Below are 19,739 nucleotides of genomic sequence, written 5' to 3'. Positions count from 1 at the left end.
TAAAAATCACCTATCGAATGAACTTTGGAAGAGCTATTTTGGAAAATTTCAATAATGTGAAAAGAAATCATCCTATTCAGAAGCGGGCAAAGGACCTGAATAAACACTTGGTCCAAGAAGATACACAAATAATCAGTAAGTATGTGAAAAGATGCTCTCCATTACCCGTCAATGGGGAAATGCAAAGCAAAAGCCCACTAAGCTATCACTTGGCACCCAGGAGGATGGCTATGCTCAAGAAGAGAGAAAAGAACAAGTGTTGGTAAGGGCTTGGATGGACTAGAATCTCATTGGTGTGCTGCTGACGGCCGCGTACACTGAGGCGGCCACTGCGAGAGTGTAACAGCCGCTCAAAAATTAACATTAGAATTACTATTTAATCCAGCAGTAACACTTCTGGGGATCTACCCCGAAGAAATGAAAGCAGTGTCTCAGAAAGATATCTGCACAGCATGTTCACAGCAATATTCTTCACAAGGGTCGGGAGAAACTGAAGTGTCCACAGACAGACAAAAGGACGCAAGATGCACATACATAAACCAAAATATTATTCAGCCTTTTTAAAAAGGAATGAGATTCTGACACATGCTACAATACGGAAAAATTGTGAAGACATTATGCTAGGCCAACACGCCAGATTGAAAGGGGCAAACACGGGACGATTCCAGTTATAGAAGGCCCGTCATCAAATTCACGGAGTGGGAAAGCACAACGAGAGGTGCCAGGGACAGATAGGGGCAGGGAATGGGAGTAATTGTCTCATGGGTACAAAACTTCAGTTTGGGAAGTTGGAAAACTTCTAGACATGGATGGTGGAGATGGCTGCAGGACAGTGTGAATGGATTCAATGCCAGTGAACTGGACCCTTACAAATGGTCAAAATGGTAAATTTTGTGTTATGTGTATTTTACCACAATTAAAAAAAAATGAATCTATGTCCTAAAACGTCAAGGAAAATAATGGGAATTTTACATCTGTCTGTGACAAGGCCATCTAAGATTCCGCACTGTCAAGTTTTACTGCTTTGTGCTAAAATTATAGAAATTCACTACAGAAACCCCAGCTATTACTGATTTGAAGTTCTGATTTGTTATTGCTCAGTACATTACAATAACTTTAAGGACATTAATTATACACCTCATTTATATATAACCAAAAATTGGCACAGAAATAAAACAAACAAAAAAAATCAGTATTAGTGAACTCCACTGACAACCGGCATCACAAAGCCACAATGGTTTCCATGATTCCCCATTATGAGCCCTTGAAAATGAGCTAAAATTGGGATCAGTGTTAAAGTATTTATATAGATCAAGGTAATTATTATTTAGTAAATGCAGTTTCTTAGAGAACATCTTTTAAAACACAGGGTCCATGGGAAGAAATAATTGTAAATCACACTCAAGAACTTACTTTCATCTTGATGTGTTATCTCTTGAAGTTTGCTTTGTAGTCTCTAGGAGGTTAAAAAAAAATGCAGGAGGTAAGAAGGATACAGTTACCTAATTCAAAAATATTTGAACAAATATATTTATTTTTTTATTATTTTTTAAATTCTTTGTTGTTGTTTTTTTTAAAACCCAGTGATCATCCCAACATATGTCCTCCTTAATACCCATCACCCAGACAAACACATTTTAAAGGAAAAACTTGAAGAAACAACAAGGTGAAACAACAAGGTTAAAGATAGGTCGCTTACTGTCATTCAGAAGAGAATTCTGGGGTATACATAAAGCAAAGCTAGCAGTATTGGAAGGGACCCAAAATACCAAGTGTCACTTATCCTGCAGCACTTCTGCTTCTGTTGTACCATTATACCGTCATCAATGACATTCTTTAGGCACAGTAATAAAGAGCAGGATTTATCCAGACTTTGGGTAAGGGAATAAAAGTCATACTGGGCTATGAGAAAAAGGGGTGGGTGGGAACAAAAAAAAGAACATAAAGTGTGTCTCCAGAGCATGGGGCACAGCCTTGAGTATGACAGCTCTAAATATGCAAATTGCAGTGTCCACTGCTATACCAAATACTAGATCCTTAGAAAGCCTTAACCGATGATATTCCAAAGGATGCTTTTTTTTTTTTTTTTTAAGATTTATTTATTTTAGAGAGACAGTGAAAGAGAACATGGAGGGAGAGGTGGAAAGAGAGGGAGAGAGTCAAAAGCTCAGGCAGACTCCCTGCTGATCAAGGAGCCCCACATGGGGCTTAATCCCATGACCCTGGGATCACGACCTGAGTTGAAATCAAGAGCTGGATGCTTAACTGACTACACCATCCAGGTGCTCCTCAAAGTTGTCTTAATATACACTGAGGCTGATCTTAATATATCCTTTCTACAAATTTGTTCCTTTCCTTGAGGTGTCCCTTATAGGCTAATAATGTAAAGCTAAAAATCACACAACTGTCATTAACCACTCCCTCTTTCTTATTCCTTCCATACTATATTCAAATGATCAACAGTTCTCAAGTCCAATCCTCTCCCCACTTCACCACCACTACCACTACCCCTAGCTTAAGCCTCATGGATTCATTACCTGTACTACACAGCCTCGCAAATGCTCTCTGCTTCCTCCCCAAGTTTTACCTCCTCCTTCTCTAGACCCCCATCCTCCTGCAGTTACCAGAGCAATCTTCATGAAACAACATCATGTCAGTTCTTTTGCTTAAAAACCTTTAAATGGTCTCATGTGATAATAAATCAGTCCTAATTCTTCAGGGTGTCCTGCAAAATCTTCCCAAATCTGGACCCAGCCCTTTCTTCCAACCTCACCTGTCTATACATTGATAGTGGAGCCCCAGCAGAGCTGCTGGATTCTCTCCTAGCAGCTCATATTTCTCTGTATTTCCATGCCTTTGTAAAAGCTGGTCTTATTCCCTGCAAGGGTATCCTGCTTCTCTTTCCCCCATCCATGCCAGGAATATGTTTAATTTATCCTTTAAAAATAGATTCATGGTATCTTCAACAAACTGCAAGGGAAAAAGAGATGTAAGGGTATCTTACACATTAAAAGAGGCTGAGAGCGTACGCGAGCCTTTGTGGAATATTCTTCCTGGCCTGTTTGGTGACTACACAGCTAGAGAAAAACTAGAAGCCAATTTGGAACTCTTTTTTTTTTTTTTTTTTAAATATAAATAGGACATCCCTAATCTGTAAGTAGATGACAATATTTAAAATCACTGAGGTAATACTTTACACCCATTAAAATGGCTACCATCAAGAAAACAGTTTTGGAGAAGATGTAGAGAAGTTAAAACCCTTCTGCATTGCTGATGAGAATGTAAAATGGTGCAGCCACTATAGAAAACAGTATGGCAGTTCCTTCAAAATTAAAAATAATATCATTGAATTCAGTAATTCCATTCTGGTTTTATGCTTAGTAGAAATGAAAGCTGGGTCTTGAAAAGATATCTGTACACCCATGTTCACAGCAGTATTACTCAGAATGGTCAAAAGGTGGAAGCAATCCGAGGGTCTATCAATGGATGAACGGATAAACAAAAAGTGGCATACACATAAAATGGTATACCTCTCAGCCTTAAAACTGAAATTGTGGCACATGCTATGATATGGATAAATCTTGAAGACTTTGTGATAAATGTAAACAAAAAAGCAAATACTCTGTGATTCCAAGTATATGAGGTACAGCAGTCAAATTCATAGAGTCAGGAAGAATGGTGGTTATTTGGGGATGAAGGGAAGAGGGGGCTATTATTTAATGGGTACAGAGTTTCCCTTTCAGAAGCTGAAAAAGTTCTGGAGATGGATGGTGGTGATAATTGCAAAACAATGTGAATATACTTAATTTCACCAAAATGGTAAATTTTTGTAATATATATTTTATAACAATTTAAAAAGTGGATAAAAATTTTTGTAAAAAATAGACCAACTGTTGGTGAGAATGTGTAGCAAACCAAAACTCATACATTATTGGAGAGGATGTAAAACAGAATAGCTACTTTGGAAAGAGGTCTTATCATTTCTTACAAAACTAAACCTACACCTATCCTGTGACCCAGCAATTCCACTCCTTGGTACTAACTTCAGGAAAATGAAAACATTTATGTACAAGAGTGATCATAGTAGATTTATTCTTTTTTTTTTTTTTAAGATTTTATTTGTTTATTTGACAGAGAGACACAGCGAGAGAGGGAACACAAGCAGGGGGAGTGGAAGAGGGAGAAGCAGGCTCCCCGCTGAGTAGGCAGCCAGATGCGGGGCTTGATCCTAGGACCCCAGGATCATGACCTGAGCCAAAGGCAGCCACCCAGTGACTGAGCCACCCAGGCGCCCCCATAGTAGATTTATTCTTAATAGCCAAAACCTAGAAATAGCCCAGGTGTCAACCATCAAGAGAATGAATAAACTGTAGTATATTCATACACTTAAATACTACTCAGTGATAAAAGAAACAAACTCCTGACACATCTCAAAAATATCATGCTGAAAGAAGAATTATACAAGAGTACTATTGGAGGACTCCATTAATGTAACTGCATAAAAAAGGTAAAACTAATTCACAGTGAAAAAAATCAGAAAAGTGATTATGTGTGGGGGTATGGGAATGGAAACTGAGTGTGAAGGAACATGAGGAACTTTCTCTGGTGAAGGTAATGTTCTCTGTCTTGTTAGGAACTAGGAGCACAGGTGTGTGCATGTATCAAAACTCAGTACATGATACACTTAAGACTCATGCATTTTACTGAATGTAAATTTCACTTTAAAAAAATACCAAAAAGAAATGGTGAGTTCTAGTCAGTGACTAAACTCTAGGCACGATAAAATCTAGTCATGATAAAATGTAAATATTTTTACATTTTGCGGTAAAATGTAGTATTGTCTGCAACTTATTCTGACACACAAGAGATTAAGATGGATGAAAACTTACACAATGTTACATGTCAAGTATATCTCAATAAAAAAAAAAAGATGGGTTGATGAATGGAGGCCTGGAAAGTAACATGACAAAGCAAATATAGTAAAATACTACCTTTAGCATTATTAAGAAGGCACCATGAATATCTCCTTTTTTTTCTAATAGATAGGCAGTGACTTCATGAAGTTGATACTTCTGGGTAATCTAGGAAATAAGAAAAGATAAAGATTTTTGTTCACAAATCTTGTTTGTGGATCCTATTAAGGATGAAAACAACATGACAACAAATAATAAATTCATACCTCAGTAGTAGTCTATGGTCCAATATAATATGAAATTCTTGACTTTCTAGTCTTATAAGTGGCCCATCTTGGCAGTTCTAACTAAACCATGTTCATCATGGATTTAATCTAAAACTGTCATTTACCTGAATGAGTATAACCACAGGAAAAAAGTAACACATACATATAATAGGAACAATATAAATCAGAAAATATTTAGAACAAAATGGCAATGAAACACAACAAAACAACTTTTGAGATCTTAATAAACATCAATAAACTAAGAGTTTCTAATAAGTAAAGGAAATACCAAACAAGCTCAGAAGAGAAATTAGAAAGAGAAATTAGAAAGAGAAACGCAGAAAATAATGCTATTGAAAAGAAACAAAGGAAAAACAATACAGAAGTTTAACAAGCCCCAAATAGTCTTCGAAAAGACTAATAAAGTGGGATAAAACTTTCTTAGCAAAAAGAAAAAAGAGAGGCACAAATAACATATTAACAGGTTCAAAGGAAAAAAACCTATGACCCTCTCAATAAATATACAAAAAAGTATCTGATAAAATGCAGTACCCATGCTCAAGAAAACCAAAACAAAACACTGTTACCCAAACTGAGAATGGAATTTTAATTTAATAAAAATTATCTATCAAAATCCTAAAATAAACACTACACATTTAATGTAAGATGTCAGACATCTTCCCTTTTAAATCAGAGAAAAAAACAAAACAAACAAAAAAAATTTTTTTAAAAAATCAGAGACAAGGCAAGAATGTATACTGTCATTGCTTTTATACAGTAATATCTTGGAGCTCTTGCACATCTGATAAGAGAAAGAAAGAAGGGCAAGATTGAAAAGAAAAAAACAAAAACAACTACCCTTATTCTTAGAAAGTAGTATTGTAAAAAAAATCTATTAACTATTTGAATGAAGAATTCATATTCTTTTTGATACAAACAATGTAAAAAATTAATAACACACAGCAGCAGCAATCAATAAAGATATCATTTCAAAAACTTTCACCCCTAACAAAAAGTGTAAGTATTTAGGAACAAATGTAAGAAAACACACGCAAGAACCTTGTTTATCATATAAAAGTTACTGAAACCTCACTAGAGAGAATCAAAGGCTTTTAAAAAGACAACCAGGTTCTTGAATGTGAAGACTCTACATTGTGAAATGTCAGTCTTCCCTGACTGAACTCATCTAAAATTCAATGTATGTACTTCATAGAAACACTGTTTTTTGTTTTTGTTTTTTTTTTTTTGAGGAACCTGACAACGTGATTTCTAATTTGATGTGAAATAGTAAGAGCCTAAGAATAGACATAGAGGGGCGCCTGGGTGGCTCAGTGGGTTAAAGCCTCTGCCTTCGGCTCAGGTCATGATCTCAGAGTCCTGGGATAGAGCCCCGTGTCGGTTTCTCTGCTCCGCGGGGAGCCTGCTTCCTCCTCTCTCTCTGCCTGCCTCTCTGCCTACTTGTAATCTCTGTCTGTCACATAAATAAATAAAATCTTTAAGAAAAAAAAAATAGACAGAATTTTAAAGAAAAAGAATGAGGGACAACTTCCAAATAATAAGCCATATTGTAAAGCTGTATTAATTAAAATATGTGGTAATGGTATAAGGAAAGACATGACCAAAGGAAGAGAAGAGCTCCCACACACAGATCTACATCTCTTTGGGAGTTTGGTACATAGCAGTAAGGCATTCTGAATCAGTGAGGTAAGGACACCAAAATACCACATGGACCATTGGTTATACACGGGGAAAAAATACATAAATCCCTCTCCTGATCTGTTTACAAAAATAAATTCCAGATGGATTAAAGGCCTAAATGTAAAAAGCTCAACTATAAAACTCATATAAGAGGATATCTTTTATACCATCAGAGTGGAAAAGGAAATAAGACACATACAAAAATCTAAACTTTAAAGGAAAAGACTGGTAAGTTAAAATAGAAGTCACTAAAAACCAAGTTAAAAGACTTGCCACAACAGACTGGAAGAAGGCATCTCCAACACATAACATCAGCAAAGGATGAGAGATACAGAAATTAGAACTTCTACAAATCAGTAAAGTAAAAAACTCAATAGAAAAAAGGACAAATGATGCAAAACAGATAATTCAGAGAAAAGAAAACCAAAAGAGTCATTAAACATATGGAAAGATGTTCAATGTCATGAGTAATCAAAGATACCCACCACACTGGCAAAAATTAAGAAGTCTAAAAATGTTAGGTATCAGCAAGAATGTGCAAAAACAGCAAATAACAACCATGGGTGATGAGAACAGAAACAAACAGATCACTGTGGCAATAACAGTAGAATAAAGCTACTCTACTGTCTAAGAATTCCACCTCCAGATAATAACTTGGAGAAACCTCACATGGGCACACAAGATTGGTACAAAGATGTATAATGTAGCATTGTTTATAAAGGTAAAGGATTAGAAAGAATACAAGTGTCTATCAATAGGGAAATAAACTGTGGCACATTCATTCAATTGATATTAAATGACTATTAAAATGAAGGAATTCAATCTACATGTATAAAACTGATAAATTAAAAAAATAATGAAGAAAGCAATTTTTCGGGGTGCCTAGGTGACTCAGTGGGTTGAGACTGCCTTCGGCCCAGGTCATGATCCCAGGGTCCTGGGATCGAGCCCCGCATCGGACTCTCTGCTCAGCAGGGAGCCTGTTTCCCCCTCTCTCTCTGCATGCCTCTCTGCCTACTTGTGATCTCTGTCTGTCAAATAAATAAATAAAATCTTTTAAATAAGAAAGAAAGCAATTTTTCAATGGGATATGTACTATATGATACCATTAATACAAATTCTAAAAACATGTAAGACTGTATCATGCATTTTATGGGTGAATACATATACAGAGAAAATAAAAAACATGGAGGGGAAGGCTCCGCTCCCCATCTTCAGGTTGGTGGTGACCTCCGGGGAGAGAGGGGAACAGACAGATAAAGGGTACTTTATTTCTAAAACAAACAACGAAGATCTGAAGCCAGTATGGCAAAATGTGAACATCTATACAATTGGATTGGTAGGTACATAGATATTTGATATTCTGCACATTTCTATATATTTTAAATACTTCACCATGTAAAATGTGTCAAGTGTGTGAGCAATTCAGGAGGTAGTACAGAGAACACGGGCTACTGGTTCAGAGAGCACGGACAGCAACAGAAAGGAGGGATAACGGTAGCTGACAAACAACCTCTTTCAGATTAGAGTATGTCTGTGTGTGTCTGTACACACGCGTGCACATGCACAGTCATTTCCACTTGGAAACAGGAGAAAACAAGGGAAGGGGTTCAAGGCAATGAGTGGGCAAAGGCTACTGACCGCCTGAGCCCAGGTCTTAAGCACCACAGGACTATCTAACTAATCAGTGCCCACAAACAAGACCTTGGTTTTTCCTTTTAATATATTTTTATTGCATTCCTTCCTCCAGGCTTACTGTGCTGGTTACAGTATCTGTGAAACTTGATTAATAACAATGATGGACACGTGCTCTTTCCGACTTGACTAGAATTAAGGGACAGCACGACGGAGGGCATGTGCTATGGAGTCAGACCAGCTGGGTTCAATCCCAGAGGCTATGTATTGGAACATGTGAGTATCCTTCTGCCCACGTGTAAACTGGTGACTGGTGAGCATGAGCGCTCTGTCGTCTGCTCCACGTTACCGCTCTTACCTGGATGGTTTCTTCCAGGCGGTAGCACTCAAGGACCTGCAGTGTCTCTATAACCTGGTTTGGGCTGAACTGACACAACAGCTCAATGAACTGCTCTGTCACACATGGAGACATCTGCACCAATTCCTGATGTATGTGAACACCCTCCCTGGAAACATAAGCGGCAAGAGAGAAGCATTATTTCACCACATCTGTAATTAAGGCTACAGGTAAGAAGTACGAAAGCCTTGAAACCAATACTACCTCCTGGTGAGGGAAATCGTGAAGTCAAAGTCTCACTGTTACTTGGGTTGTTAGGGTGAACCATGGCTTACATCAGAGACAATCTACATCACAACAGTACTCAGTTTATACTGACTACCTAAGGAAATGGTATTCAGTGAAAGCGCATCTAAAGGAACAACAAAATTGAGTAACTATATATATTAAACCATCTTCCAGCCTAAACAGGAGTCCCTACTTTACTTCCCTCACAGCGCCAATCACACCATGGTGTAATTACTTCTTTAATTACCTTTCTCATCTAAAGACTATCAACTCTTGGAGGGTAGGCACCCAGTATCTTCTCATTAACGAATTCCTAATGCCTGCAATAGTGCCCTATATGTTGTGAGGGCTAATTATTTAGGTATTGTTAAACCAAATGTAGAAAGTGGATGAATGGCAGGGTACACAGTATTTATGCGTTCATTTGTCTTGTATGTCAGTGATTCGCAACACCCACCAAGCACTGGGGATACTGGGGTGCCTGGCAGGCTCAGTTGGTAGAGCATGCAACTCTGGATCTTGGCGTTGTGAGTTCAAGCCCCCTCACCCCCGGCATATGGCTTACTTTAAAAAAAAAAACAAAACAAAACACTAGAGAAATAGGGTATTAGTTTTAATCATGATGGACACTCAACTACCAGTGGCCAAAAAGAACTATTGAGAAAATCAACTACTGTTCATTACAGAACAAGAATCATCTCTGGATCTTCAAGAAGTCAGTTGCTTCTGGGAGCCCTGTCTTCTCTTCAACACTCCTCAACCAAAGCTCCTTATATAATGATATCAGAACAGGGTTAATAAGATACAGAAATGCTTGGGAAACTAGCCTTCTGAAGAAATGGTAAGGCAGATGGTTTAAAGCAACACCTCCCAGCTTTTCTCACGTCATGGCACACAGAAGAGGACAGTGCTCATATGGCCCATCAGAGTAAGGAAGACTGATCACAGGGGACTATGGGTGCCCCAAAAGTCACCCCAAGGGCTGAGGGGATGGGTCTCGGGGCACACCTGTAACCCAGGCACAGCACACCAACAGTCACAGTGGGGAGCTCTGGACTCCACTGAGATTAACCTGAGGTTATAAATACTCTGCAAATGATGGTAAATAGCCCTCCTATTTTTAGTAGTAAGAGACTTCAGTTACAAAAAGTGGAGTTATATTTAGACAAAGGAAATCTTTCCTAAATTAAGAGTCTTGTGACTCTCTGTCCAGACCAGAGGCTTAGTGCTAAACACATTAATTATGTTCTGCTGCTTGGGGCTGTCAATACTTGCTGATGGGCTAATTCAGTGTGTCCTCAAATTGGCTTTAAATCTCTCAGATCAAGTTTCCTTTCTTTTTTCTTCTCTTTTCTTTCTTTTGTATTTCACAACTGCCTTTAATGCAGAATTTCGTAACTGGTTATTTCCTATGTAGACCATCACCTTAGTTCTCCCCAAAAATTATCTTCTGGGAAGGCAGAATTTGAAAATTATCTGTTTAAGTGTCTCTGTCCCAACTACACTATAAACTCTGAGAGCAAAGGCTGTGTGGCTGGCATTCAATGTCTCCCAGTACTCACACAGTCTTGGCACATAGTAAATGTACACTGAATTACACTGAATTGATTGGCAATAATGTACTGGATTGCCTTCAGAAAAAGGGAACCAAATACAAGATAGAAGGGAGAGAATTACAAGGACTAGGGCTCTGAATTTAGATTGAGCTACGAATGAATCTTGTCAGAAAGTTCTACATGGACAAAATAGAAAATGCATATGATAACGCAGGATTAAGATTTTGTCTCAACAGAATGCTCAGTAAAAGTAAAAGGGAATGCTAATCAATGATCCTTGACGTTAAGGTGAGCCAGTGTTCTTTTCAGATGTTCATACCACACTGTAGGTAGTGCTAAGACTTTATCTACATCAGACTTGTTAATATGTCTTATAAATGCAAAATTATGGAGCAAATTAAGACTAGACGTTAGCATCTGCCAATGAATCTGGTAGTTGATTCTTTCCAGAACATTTACTGACAAAATTCTTTATAAGTACTAAAGGTGTGACTATGCATCAAACCAAGCAAATCTCTCAAACAGACTGTGATGCATTCATTTGGGAGCGAAATAAAACGTCTGCCGGAAGATGACCAGGAAACATCAATATAATCAAAACTTTAATAAATAAGCTAACATTAATGAATTTATATCCATTTCTGACTATTGCTTATCAGTCTGGCACACATATACCATTTGTTACATCCATTTCTCAAAGCTACTTCTGTTACTCTTCTGTTACTCTTACAGTAGCTTTGCCACTGCTAACTTTATCAAAATTATGTATTTTAGACATAAACCTTATCTACTTTTTAAGTATTTTAATATTAATTTTAATATTTTAATAATAGCCCTGACTTATGGATATGAACATTTAAGTATATATAAAAGGTAGAATTTTACAAGGCACACACAAGACTTTTCTCTTGTCAGCTTTAAAAGAAAGCATATACATGCCTTGTCAAACAAACACACACACACACACCAACCATGCACCAAAATTCACGTTGGGGAAAACATCCATCCTTACTTGGGTTGTGAAAATAATTTAAAATTATGATCTTGTAGTACATTTCGCTATTTCTGGGGAAGGATAAACTATGTTTCAGTTTTAAATAAATTACATCATTAAAATGACTCAAATTCAAGTTTTCTTTAAAAAATTTGACAAAGAAAATAAATGTTGCATGGGGATGAGGAAAGTCTAGCCCAGTCTCTCTCCTTTACTCTAAATATTGCACAAAAATAGGCCAGTCTAGACTACTCGAGATTTCTGAGGAAGAGAATTTCACAGTCTCCCTGTAACTTGTTTTGACAATTTAGGGCTACCTCAGCTTAGCCTAAATCCTGCCTGCTTGAATTCCCTGCTCATCCCCATAAATCCGGGTGGTAGCATATTGATGACTACGTGGTACCTTTTAGACTGAGAACTCAAATGCATCACTCAAAACACACAAGAGTAAAAACAATTATTCTCCCTGAGGTCTTCGTTCTCATCAAGTTGTTTTACAAGGTTGTTAGGCTGAACTTCCAGCTTTCCATATACATTCCAAGTTAAAGATGCCACAATGGAGGGGCATCTGGGTGGTTCAGCTGGTTAAGCATCCAACTCTTGATTTCGGCTCAGGTAACGATATCAGGGATGTGGGAATGAGCCCTGCGTTGGGCTCTAAGCTGAGCGTGGACACTGCCTAGGATTCTCTCTCTCCCTCTCCTTTTGAGCCTACCCCCCGCAACTCCAATAAAAAAAAAAAAAAAAAAAAAGCCGCAATGTAATCCCATGTCATTCGAACAAAACATTAATGAATGTGCCCATCTGCCTGGTAAACACTATTAAGTGGGATCATTAAAGGTAGCAAAGACAGTACCTACAAAATATATATGGAATTGTACCAAGAGTAATGTCCTGCGAACTGGATAGGAGAGGCTTAGATGGAAACCTGTCCTGTGGCAAGAAAGAATGTAGTAGCTCATATCTCCAGGATGGCCCTCTACCTCATGCAGAGCGGCCAGTAGTCCTCACACAGAGCAGCCACACTCCCTTATCAGCTCATAGGAGGCACAGAGCAAAAAAGACAAGTGCACCATTGTGTCTAACAGCAAATATTCTGCCACATCCAATCGACGTAAGAGCAGATGTAAGCTAGATCTGCAGGGGACTTGTTTACTTTCCATTTCCCTAGTCTGACTGCTACTCAAGTGTCAAAATGTCCTCCCCCAATCTTAATAGAATTCTTGTTATCTCTGATACTCACAAAAAAGAAGGCACTGTTTTGAATGTTCTCCTGCATTAGCAGGAAAAATGGCTTTTATAAGCTAACAGAAATAAAAGCCTAATGATTTTCCTAGAAAATTAATTTTGCTCCATAACCTTATCATGTATAAAGAGTGCCTGGATCGTTCCAATGCTGTACAGACTTTGATTAAAAACTCAGAGGGTAAGCTCAAACAATTCTTCCAAAATACCACTATTCGTGGTGGTAGTAAGAACCGAATGCTGAGATTATCTGCAGTGTGTATTTTCTTGCCCTGCCGAGCTCTCCTTCACACTAAAATCCACCAGTAATCCCACTAGCAAGAATTGTTTCAATGCGGCCTAAATCAAAGAAAGACTGGAAAGGGGCAGGCCCTGTCACCACAGCATAATACCCAAACTGGGGCATTTTCAGGTCTGGATGACACTCGAGATGCCATTCTCTCCCCAAAGTGACAGACACAATTGGAGACAAAAGAGATGCAGTTCTGTGACCCTGCCACAGGGACATTCTTTATATGGTTTTCAGAAACCATTTTTGAACTGATCCTGGGTCAGCCTACTATAAATCTAATGTGATATCCACATATAATGCTGAACATATAGAGAACAAAGGCATTTCGTTTCTGGTCTGGCATGGAAAGAGCTTGGAAGTTAACACTTCCATCCTCACAGGAAAAGTGCTGAACAAACCGAAAATCAACACCTCTTCTTCGATCTGCCTGAGAGCTGAGGTCCTGGGGCAAACTGCCACCCCTGAATTAGAGAGCAACGGGCAGGTGGCTATAAATAACCAGCGCCCACTGGAGTAGAGGCCAGGAGCAGAGACCACCGCTGCTGGAGCCAGTATTAGAGTAGGAAAACCTCAACTAGAAACGACAAAATGCCAGAGATTCACTGTGGACAAATTTTTTTTTTTAATTTTTAAAGATTTCACCCATTTTTTGACAGAGAGAAAGATCACAAGTAGGCAGAGAGGCAGGCAGAGAGAGAGGGGGAAGCAGGCTCCCTGCTGAGCAGAGAGCCCGATGCGGGGCTCGATCCCAGGACCCTGAGATCACGACCTGAGCAGAAGGCAGAGGCTTAACCCACTGAACCACCCAGGCACCCCCACTGTGGACAAATTTAAGAGTTAAATTCTAGGGAGCCAAGACTTCGGCAGTTGCAGGGGAGTTCCCACACTGTCTTGAATTTTATCTGAGGAGCCACCAGGTTCTCACGGTGGACACTAGAGAAAAATCCAGTCAGGCTTCCAGTGTAGAAGAAAAGTAGCCATTTAAAAATAGATCCAGAGCATTTTGTTCTTAACAAGGCCTACTGTTGTGGACTTAGGCCCCCTACAAATTCACAGGTTGAAGTCCTAACTCCTAGTACCTCACAATGTGACTTTATTTGGAAATAGCCACTTTGTCAATATTATTAGTTATATTAGAATGAGGTTATGCTGGAGGAGGGCGGACTCACAATCCAGTATGACTTGTGTTCTTAAAAGAAGGGGAAATTATGACACAGATGTACGTACAAGGAGAATGCATGTGAAAATAAAGGCTAAAATCAGGGTAATGGCTTCTGTAAGCTCAGGAATGACAAAGATTGCCAGCAAATCCCAGAAGCTAGAGGAGAAACATGGAACAGGCTCCTTCTCACAGCCCTCAAAGGACACAACCCTGCCACCACTTGTTCCTGGATTTCTAGCCTCCAAAACGGAGACAATAAATTTCTGCTGTTTAAGTCACACAGTCGTGTGCTTTGTTAAGGCAGCCCTAACAAGCAAATACAACTGCCCTAAAGGAAAACTATCTCACTCGAGCCTAAACAAGCTGAGGGAAGAGAAATAACCCAAGTCCAGCTCTTTCTAGCCTTTCTGTCTCACTTAAAGGGCAGAGGGGCTACTGAGAAGTACTTGGGAGGGTCACTACCCAGAGACACAACTCACCAAAAGAGTGAACACGAATCACAGGACTATGGAATACCTCCCCTTCACCATACCTCACTACCACATCAACAGGGCATGCCTATATAATAGGGAAATATAACTGAAAGAACACACAGCTCGGACTTTAGGAAAAGTCTCTAGGGAAACCCAAAGACAACCAGGGAAACAAAAACGAGGACACCCAAGGAATTTTCACCCTCAGACAACTACGGCTATAGTAAGCGGTAAGTGTAGCCTCATTCCAAGCCAGATAAACATTAAAAAGTCATACTAAAGGCCTATTTGTCTCAGTTCCTTTCATGCAGTACCTCATTTTGAGCTTTCAAGAAACAGTTACAAGAACATCCTAAGAAACAAAGAAAGGATACAGTCTGAAGAGATTCAGCAAACATCAAACCAAACCAAACTGGATTTATCAGACAGGATTTAGAACAACTATGATTAATATGCTGAGGGCTGTAAAGGAAAAAACAACACGTAAGAACACATGGGTAAAGTAAGTAGAGAAATGGAAACTCTAAGAAAGAATAAAAATAAAATATTAGAAATTAAAAACACTGAATAAAATGAATTCCTTTGATGGCTTCACCAACAGCCTAGACACAGCTGAGCAAGGTATGTCAGTAACATGTCGAAGAAATTTCCAAGCTGAAATACAAAGGAAAAAACAAAACTGTGGGCAGGGGGGCTCAGAATAGAACATCCAAGAACTGCGGGACGAGTATAAAAGTAATACCTAAGAAAAAGAGAATATGGGACAGAAGAAATATTTCCAACAATAATGACTGAGAATTTCTCCCCAAATTAATAACAGATAGGGTAGTTTGGTATCTACCCCTCATGAAGCTTAGAGAATACCAACTAGGACAAATAGCAAAAATCAATAACTGGGCATATCATATTCAAACTGCAGAAAATCAAAGACAAAGAGAAAATCTTAAAAGAAGTCAGAGGGAAGGAAAACACTTTACCTGTAGAGGACCAAGGATAAAATTATACCAAACTTCTCTCATAAACCATGCAAGCAAGAGAGGAAAGGGAAGTATTTAAAGTGTTGAAAGAAAAAAACCCATCAACCTAGAATTCTGTATCCAGCAGAATTCGCTCTCAAAAGTGAAAGAGAAAATGCTTTCTGAGACAGACAAAAATTGTGAGAATATGTCATCAGTAGACCTGCCTTTCAAGAAATGTTAGAAGTTCCTCAAAAGGAAGAAAAATGAGATAGGTCATAAATTTGGATCTATGTAAAGAAAGAGCATTAGGGAAGGAATAAATGAAGGCAAAATGAAATGTTTTATTTTTCTTATTCTTAACTAACCTAACAGAAAACAGTCTGCCCAAAACAGTAATATTAACAATGTAGTCAGTGATTATAACTTAAGGATAAGGTAAATGAATGACAGCAATGTTATAAGGGACAAGAGGGAGGAATTAGGAATCCTCTGACATAAGGCACTGATCCTATGCCTGGGAACTATGGTTTTGATATTGGACTTGGATTAGTTATATATGTGTATTGCAAATTAAAGGAAAACCACTAAAAAAAAAAATACATAACTGATATACTAAGAGAAGAGAAAAAGTGGAATCATATAAAACACTCAATTAAAACCAAAGGGAGAGGGGCGCCTGGGTGGCTCAGTGGGTTAGGGGCCTCTGCCTTCGGCTCGGGTCATGATCCCAGGGTCCTGGGATCGAGTCCCGTGTCAGGCTCTCTGCTTGGCGGGGAGCCTGCTTCCCTTCCTCTCTCTCTGCCTGCTTGTGATCTCTGTCTGTCAAATAAATAAATTAAAAAAAAAAATTAAAACCAAAGGGAGAAAAGGTAGAATACCAAGACCAAAAAAAAAAAAAAAAGAAGAAAGAAAAAAGAATAAGCAAGGGGAATAAAAGCAATGAATAAAAAATAGTAACATAAATAGAAAAGAAAGGGTAGGATTATAAAAGCCACACAGAGCCTTAAAACTTATTTTTCTTTGACTGACTTATTTCACTCAGCATAATTTTCACTCTAGTTCCATCCACATCATTGCAAATGGCAATATTTCATACTTTTTAATGGCTGAGTAATATTCCATAGTATATCCACATCTTTAGCCATTCATCAGCCAATGGACATTTGGGCTCTTTCCATAATTTGGCTATTACCTCTTTGGTTAGGTTTACTCCTAGATATCTTATGGGTTTTGGTACAACTGTAAATGGGATCGATTCCTTGATTTTTCCTTCTGCTGCTTCATTATTGATATACAGAGGTCAAGAGATTTCTGTTGATTTTATATCCTGCAACTTTGTTGAATTCAGTTCTAGCACATCTTTTGGTGGACTCTTTCAGGCTTTCTACATAGAATATCATGTCCTCTTCTGAGAAGAGTGAAAGTTTGACTTCTTCCTTGTTGACTTGCATGCCTTTTATTTCTTTTTGTTGTCTGATTATGGAGGCTAGGACTTACAGTACCATGTTGAACAACAGTGGAAAGAGCGAACATCCCTGCCATGTTCCTGACCATAGGGGAAAAGCTCTCCGTTTTTTCCCACTGAGGAGGATATTAGCTGTGGATCTTTCATATATGGCCTTTACTCCCCCATCTTCTTTTTAAAATAGCTTTTTACTATATAAATGCTAATATGGGTAATTTAATATTAACTACTTTTTCTTTCACACTATTTCCTTAAAAAATATTTTCCAAAACTGAATCACTGGATCAAAGCACATGTGTAACTTGAGAGCTCTTAATAACATATATAAATTAAATATATATATATATATATATATATATATATATATATATACACACACACACACACACACACGCAATACATATATTAAATTGCTCTTTAGAATACAAAGTGGTCTAATGGAGAAACACACAGGCAAAGAGAGGAATGACAACATGTAGTGCCTCCTCTGAACAAACAGGCCAGTACTGCAGAGGAATATGGGGGCAAAGAGAAATGGGAACAAGGAAGAAAATGAATCTGGACAGATATGCCTGAATCACATCAAAGAGGGCCATGAGGAGTTTATATTTTGCCTCGGATAAGGGAAGGGAAAGAACTTTGAGAAGGAGAACTTTGCCTGTTTAAAAATGGAAGGAGAATCAAGAAGGTGGTTAGGAGGCCAGCAGGAGGGATCAGGAGAGAGATACTGTGCGGCTAAACTAGGGCAGTGGGGGAGAGAACAGAGAAGCCCATACAGACAGGAGGCCCCCAAGAGGCTGATGTCATGACTGGTTCTGAGTGGTGTGGCCGAGAAGGTGGAGTGGAATGGATAAAGCAAAGTGAAGAATCCATCACCACTCTCAGAATTTTATTTAAAACACTTAAAGGTAATTGCCTGCTAACTTATCTATTTCCTCCATTAGAGTGTAAATTCCCTTAAGGCAGGGCCCCATCTTATTCACTATTTCATCTTTCATGCCTGTCAGAATGCTTAGCATGCTGTAGTTACTCAGTGAATTGTTAAATGAAATAAATGGGCAGATAATGCCATTTGCTAGGAGAGAGAATAAAAAAAGCAGCAGGTTTGGATTGAGAAAAAGTAAGTACAATCTTGAGCCATTTCAACTTCTAGCACAGTACTTAGCAGACAGCAATTTCATTATAAAGAAGTCTTGAATAAAGGAATACAAAATAAACACATGTATACTCTTTTCCTTCTTGCTTGCTCACTATAATACACCCGTCCACCTGCAAGGCCTGGAGATTAGGAAATGATATGTTATCATTTAAAAGACTGAACCTGAGCTGCTGGCAAAGTACTAACCAAAGACACAGAAGGGTTCAGAACAAGTCTCCTCAAAATGGGGTTTCTTTGGCATATGGACTATTTTGAGCTAAAGGCAATCTAGGCCCTGTGAGCTAAAGAGAAATTCTGCCCCTCCATTATCTACCTAAATGAATCTAAATTGGGAGCCTTTCCCAGAGTAAGAGATATTATCAGAGATAAATTGTATCTGAGTGACCCATCTGTATGGCAGGGCAAACACCTAAATACTAAACATTTGCTCTTCTTCTTGCCCTGTGAATCGCCTCCCTCCCCTCGGAAGCCCCAGGTCCTTATATCCCATTCCTTAGCCCATACTGGCAATATATACTTCATTTTACCTTTCTGTCTTTGATACTCTCATGTATGTGTAGTTTTCACACATATTGAAATTAAATTTTTCTCCTATTAATCTGATTCATGTCAATTTGATTCTTAGTCCAACCAGAAGAACCTCTGAAGTGTAGAACAAAATTTGTCCTAACAATAGGATATCTGGTGGTAAACCTGGACAAGCTGATAAGAAGTCACTCAAGTAGAAATGAATTTTCCTATGTCAAAGTTCATGAACATAATATTCTAATTTCTCCTAACAATATGGTATCTGATGCTAAGCGTGGATGAGCTGATAGGAAATCGTTCGAGTAGAAATGAACTTTCCTATGTCAAAGTTCATGAACATAATATTCTAATTTTTTTAAAGATGTATTTATTTTAGAGAGAGTGTGTGCTTGTCCACACGCTGCGTGGGGGGGTGCAGGGGCTGTGGGGGGTGGGCAAGAACCTCAAGCAGACTCCCTGCTGAGCAGGGGTTCCCCATGCAGTGGCTCCATCTCATATGAGCTGAAATCAAGAGTTGGATGCTTAATCTGCTGAGCCATCCAGGTGCCCCTATAACGTTCTAATTTTTTTATTTTAATTTTGAAATATGTTATTTCAACAATGAATGTTAATATGTTAAAATATCTTTTCAAAATTACCCACAGAAACACAGATTCAACTTAAATCCAATATATAACCATTTCCATAATCTATGTTACTCATTTTCTTAGTAATGCTCAATTTTTACTTTATTTTGATTAAAGATTAGAAATACAATGTGACTTCTATG

At 38.4% G+C, this 19,739-nt stretch overlaps 1 protein-coding gene across 5 annotated transcripts in view; it reads right to left on the bottom strand.

The window, feature by feature from the left end:
• Positions 1-19,739, bottom strand: part of VPS8 (VPS8 subunit of CORVET complex) — a 247,168-nt gene that overhangs the window by 70,460 nt on the left and 156,969 nt on the right. For all 5 annotated transcript variants that reach the window (XM_032875548.1, XM_032875551.1, XM_032875549.1 and 2 more), the window contains 3 exons: positions 8,871-9,018; positions 4,992-5,081; positions 1,414-1,456 (listed from right to left, as the gene is read on the bottom strand). In XM_032875548.1, the coding sequence (XP_032731439.1) occupies positions 1,414-1,456; positions 4,992-5,081; positions 8,871-9,018 (281 nt within the window). The remainder of the gene's footprint in view (positions 1-1,413; positions 1,457-4,991; positions 5,082-8,870; positions 9,019-19,739) is intronic.

The sequence above is a fragment of the Lontra canadensis genome, unplaced genomic scaffold, assembly GCF_010015895.1.
Source record: "Lontra canadensis isolate GAN:19392208 unplaced genomic scaffold, GSC_riverotter_1.0 scaffold56, whole genome shotgun sequence".
Lineage (NCBI taxonomy): Eukaryota > Metazoa > Chordata > Mammalia > Carnivora > Mustelidae > Lontra > Lontra canadensis.
The sequence above is the reverse complement of the archived record's forward strand: the minus strand, read 5'-3'. Positions and strand labels throughout refer to the sequence as shown.